This window comes from Anarrhichthys ocellatus, unplaced genomic scaffold (genome assembly GCF_004355925.1).
Source record: "Anarrhichthys ocellatus isolate YVR2014 unplaced genomic scaffold, GSC_Weel_1.0 scaffold2940, whole genome shotgun sequence".
Taxonomy (NCBI): domain Eukaryota; kingdom Metazoa; phylum Chordata; class Actinopteri; order Perciformes; family Anarhichadidae; genus Anarrhichthys; species Anarrhichthys ocellatus.
In genome coordinates this window covers 1,577-6,548 of record NW_022282914.1, presented here as the reverse complement: position 1 = coordinate 6,548, position 4,972 = coordinate 1,577, and the positions used below count along the sequence as shown (strand labels likewise).

Below are 4,972 nucleotides of genomic sequence, written 5' to 3'. Positions count from 1 at the left end.
GTAACATTGGCATGTGTATATATTGCGATTTCTTCAGGCAGTAGAAGCCACACTGTCAAAATTTCTTTAGGAATTTTCTAGTTCTTTCTATTATTATATCAAAAATCCAATTATCTTTTCTTCCTGTGAAACAAAATATGACGTAATAATATCATGACATCTATCCACCAATCAATCTGCAGCTTTTATAACAGGAAGCTGTGGGAGGAGCCAGACGCTGCGTCCTGAGCTCGCCCACTTTTTAGCCGTCCAATCAAATTCCCAGGACTTGATTTGAACATCTTTTTTGCCAATATAGTAACATCGAGAGCGTACGGAGGCGTATTAAGTAGAAATAAAATAATTTACAGAGCCGACTTCATTACCATTCATTTTTGATGATTCAACTCCAACACCAAAATTTCAATGAAATATAATCAACTAAATATAAGTATTGTTACAGTTTAAACTACCAGCAGTATATCAAGTCATTTAAATAAGCTCCACCTTCACTAGCTCCTACATTTAGAATACAGTAATATAATATACTTTTACTTTTGGTACTTTAAGCAGAATTAGTAGTGAATACTTTTGTGCTTTTACTTCAGTAAGCTTTATCTTGTAACAGAGTATTTGTACACTGTGGTAGTAGTACTTGAATAAAAGGTCAGAGTACTTCTACCACCTGGAACACCTGAGGAGAAGTAGGAGTGGATTAAGAGAAGTGGACGTAGAGGTTCAACCACTTCCCACTTTCACTCAGCGCTCTGACATCACTTCCTGCTGATGGTCCACTTCCTGTCAGCATCTGTCACTTCATTCAGAGCTGATGGAGGACGCACGGGTTTCAGCAGCAGGTGAACGGTGTGTTTTTAAATGAAGGATAAATGTGAAGAGAGAGAACGTGGAGCTGTATTGATCTGTGATGGGGGGGGGTATTAATGGAAACATAACCTCTATTATTGAGCTGGTTCTACATGTCGTTGGGATGAATCTGGTCATTTGCATTGAGGACAGGTTGAGCCGTTGTGTTTATATATTTGTTTATTATTAAAGCATATCTCAGAGTTATTGAAGGTTGTGAGTCTGAACGCCGACTAAACGACCACCAGGTCCACTAATACTGGATCAGAACAGGAACCTGGGACAGGTTCAGGATTTGGGTTTCTGTCAGCTGATCAGTAACGGGAAATGTCTCACTAGCTTTGTGCTAAATGCTAACATGTTGACTTTTTTTTTACCGCCAGAGTTCCCATCATGCATTGGGTGAAGGGTTAGGGGTGAACACCTGAATGTCATTTACCAGTGTTGCCACTATTCTATTCTGTTCAGTACACCTGGAGTCAGGATGTGGTTAGCTTAGCTTAGCATAAAGACTCGAAACAGCTAGCTTAGCTTAGCATAAAGACTAGAAACAGGAGGAACAGCTATCTTAGCTTAGCATAAAGAGCTAGCTTAGCTTAGCATAAAGACTGGAAACAGGGGGAAACAGCTAGCCTGGCTCCGTCCAATGTTCAAGAATCCACCTACCAAAACCTCTGAAGCTCACAGATTAACATGTTTTATCTCGTTTGTTTGATTTGTAGAAACGGGTTCCTGTTTTAAGGCGAGTTGTGTACTGAAAGTAGTTCTTGGTTACCAACAGCGTATCCCTCCGCCCAGTGCTTCAGTTAGTCCAGCCATCGTGTCAGAGTAGAGAGATTATAAGATTTAAACTCAGTTGAGGTCGTATATAAAACCAGCACAGAGGTGCTTTGTGCTAAATGCTAACATGTTGACTTTCCCCCATCATGCATTGGGGTTAAGGGTCAAATACGTTTTAAATCATTTTTTAAAATCTGCATCATGAAAATAATCGCGTTGCTACTTTTAGCCGCTATCACTTCCTGTTTTTATTACCGTGACCATGGTCCCGACTCCTCGTCCCGTCTCCTTATAATTACATTTATACTAATGCAATAACTACATATATTCTCTCACTATAGAATGACTGTATTTATTTATTTCATATACTTTAAACTTGTATGTACTACCTCTCCTAGTTTGCTGGTATTCATGACAAAGACACTGCAGAGGTAAAGGAGGAACTCGGAACAGGAACCAGTCAACGTGTTGCTTTGGTTCCTCAGCACAACAGAACGGGATCTGAAAGTCCTAAAATAACGTGTTTGTTGTCAGGGAGCGTCCGGTGAACCGCCCCCCCGAGCTGCTGTACCCTCAGGCCGACGTGGCGGAGCGCCTGGCGCTCGGCGGCGGTGACGAGTCGCTGGTGAACGGAACCAAGGCCGACCTGCAGGCCGCCAAACGACTCGCCAAACGCCTCTACAGCCTGGACGGGTTCAGGAAGTCCGACGTGGCTCGACACCTCGGAAAGAAGTGAGTCGGCGTTCATTACCTCGTTACGTGTGTTTAGTTTGTGTTTTTATGTTTAACTTCTGTTTCTGTCTGCAGCAACGAGTTCAGTCAGATGGTGGCAGAGGAATACCTCAGTAACTTCAACTTCACGGGTCTGACCATCGATCAGGCTCTCAGGTCAGTCCTGAGTTCTGTTATTAGACATCAGAAAGCATTAAGATGTTAGCTCAAACAAATGCTGAATGAAACAACCAGAAATCACTTCACTGAATGTTTAAATGTGTATAAAATACTATGACTATTAAGTAATAGTGTTGTTTTAATAGTGTTGTTTTCCTGTCAAACTGTACAACTGTGTTATCTGCTTAAAATATCTGCTACTGTGATTTAAAAAAAAAAAAGTCCACAGCTACAGGAAGCCAACTACGATTCCCAGGGTGCATCATGATGAGTAAAGTTTTGTGTCTGCAGGTCGTTTCTGAGTCAGTTCGCTCTGATGGGAGAAACTCAGGAGAGAGAGAGAGTCCTCGCTCAGTTCTCCAGGAGATACAGACAGAGCAACCCAGAGACTGTCCCCACTGAAGGTACCTGTCTGTCTGCTGCCTCCCCCGTCTCTAGCCTGCCTCCCCCGTCTCTAGCCTGCCTCCCCCGTCTCTAACCTGTCTCCCCTCTGTCTCCCTGGCTCTCAGACAGCGTCCACACTCTGACGTGTGCCGTCATGTTGCTGAACTCAGACCTTCATGGAAACGTGAGTCTGATTTAATATCAATGTTTATTCTGCCAGTGAGTCAGGAACAGGAACTCCTTATATGGTCGAATGAAGCAGCTCCCCAGATCCACTCTGTCCTCTTAATGACGGTGCATTACAGCTCTTATTGTTATAGTTCTGCTCTTCTGTACATTATTACAGCGTATTTAACCAACGTGTAGAACATCGGTATGTGCAGATAAGAAGGAACCAGCCAACCAATGTGAAAGAGATGGACTGTTAGTAGCGATTTAAAGAGAATACAAGATTTACCATCAGAAACATAAAGCACAATGTTATACAGTATCCAACACCTTTAGGCACATTCAGGTACATTCATAAGCACCGTAATCCAATAAAGGTAAAACAAATTGTACTTGAACGGAGGGAGAAACGTGATTTGTTTCTAAAAAAGAAACCTCATTTCAGTTTCAGTTTGGTTTTCAATGTGTGATTTTGAAAAACAAGTTTCTATTTCAGTTTGAACCCCTTGAACAGTTGAGATGTTAAGGTAGATTAGATGATTATCTTTTTCTCATAAATAAAGCTACATTTAACAACTTAAGTTAAGTTAAAAGAGGCTGATTTAAGGCAGACTGCAGTAGAATTCAAGGTGTTCTACTGCTGAAGATGATGAGCTGTGAGTCATCTGCATAAAGATTTAACGCAGCAATGACAAACAATCACAATATTATTGATATATATGGAGAGCAGCAATGGTCCCAGTATGGAGCCCTGGGGAACACCAGCAAAGACCCAACAAACTAAACACATTGTGTTCGAACTGGCAAGTAATCTGAAAACCAACCAACAGCATGTCCTCACAAGCACGTATTTATAGCATTGGAACTGTATTAATAACTATTGATATTAATTATATTGATCATACGCAGCAGATATCCAGAGAACCTAAACGTTTGAAATCAAGAGGCTCGCCAATAACATCTCAAATGTATTCAGTAAATTCTCTACAAAGTAAAAGTCAAAACTAAGATTACAATTGTCTAATATTCACATTTCATAGCTGCCACTTTGGGGCTTATTTCCAGAGCTCTCTACCACTCATCATGGTTCTCCCTCAGCAGATGGAGTTTACTCGGTTGTCATGGAGATTAGCTCAGTTTTTGGTGATAATTACTGTGAGTTGCATCTCAGTGTGAACTCTGCACAGCGAGCCCCCCCGAGGTGACGGTGACTTCTGCCCAACAAGCTGTCCAATAACATGCTGAGCAACAGCCATGAGTCACAGTTTCTACATAATGAGACGTTTAGTCAACACTTTACATTCAATCAGGGAAAGTACTGCATTCAAACTTTCTACAGTATAAAGTACAACATGTACCTCTGAGATGTGGTACAGTATAAAGTACAACATGTACCTCTGAGATGTGGTACAGTATAAAGTACAACATGTACCTCTGAGATGTGGTGCAGTATAAAGTACAACATGTACCTCTGAGATGTGGTACAGTATAAAGTACATCATGCACCTCTGAGGTGTGGTACAGTATAAAGTACATCATGCACCTCTGAGGTGTGGTACAGTATAAAGTACAACATGCACCTCTGAGGTGTAGAAGAGGAAGTAGATATATTAAATATTAAACTTATTTTGACATAACTTTTAACTCTATAAAGTTGGATATTTTTAAATACAGAGGCGACCTCCTATTGTTCTCACAGACCTGGGCCCCCAGGCAGGAGGAGTGGCATTATGGGAAATGTAGGCTTTAGGGGTTAAGACAGACTGAAAGTCAGGATATTTTTTCACCTTTTATGTCTGTCGTTCCTCCCCCAACTTTATAGAAATACAATAATGAAACAGAACTAAATCATTCATTAAGTGTGTGTGTGTGTGTGTGTGTGTGTGTGTGTGTGTGTGTGTGTGTG

At 41.2% G+C, this 4,972-nt stretch overlaps 1 protein-coding gene across 1 annotated transcript in view; it reads left to right on the top strand.

Moving 5' to 3' along the window:
- Positions 1 to 11: 11 nt before the first annotated feature.
- Positions 12 to 4,972, top strand: part of LOC116378649 (PH and SEC7 domain-containing protein 1-like) — a gene marked incomplete at its 3' end in the record, with an annotated part of 5,391 nt that continues 430 nt past the window's right edge. The window contains exons 1-5 of the mRNA XM_031840550.1: positions 12 to 843; positions 2,158 to 2,355; positions 2,431 to 2,511; positions 2,806 to 2,918; positions 3,024 to 3,082. Coding sequence (XP_031696410.1) covers positions 809 to 843; positions 2,158 to 2,355; positions 2,431 to 2,511; positions 2,806 to 2,918; positions 3,024 to 3,082 — 486 coding nt within the window. The remainder of the gene's footprint in view (positions 844 to 2,157; positions 2,356 to 2,430; positions 2,512 to 2,805; positions 2,919 to 3,023; positions 3,083 to 4,972) is intronic.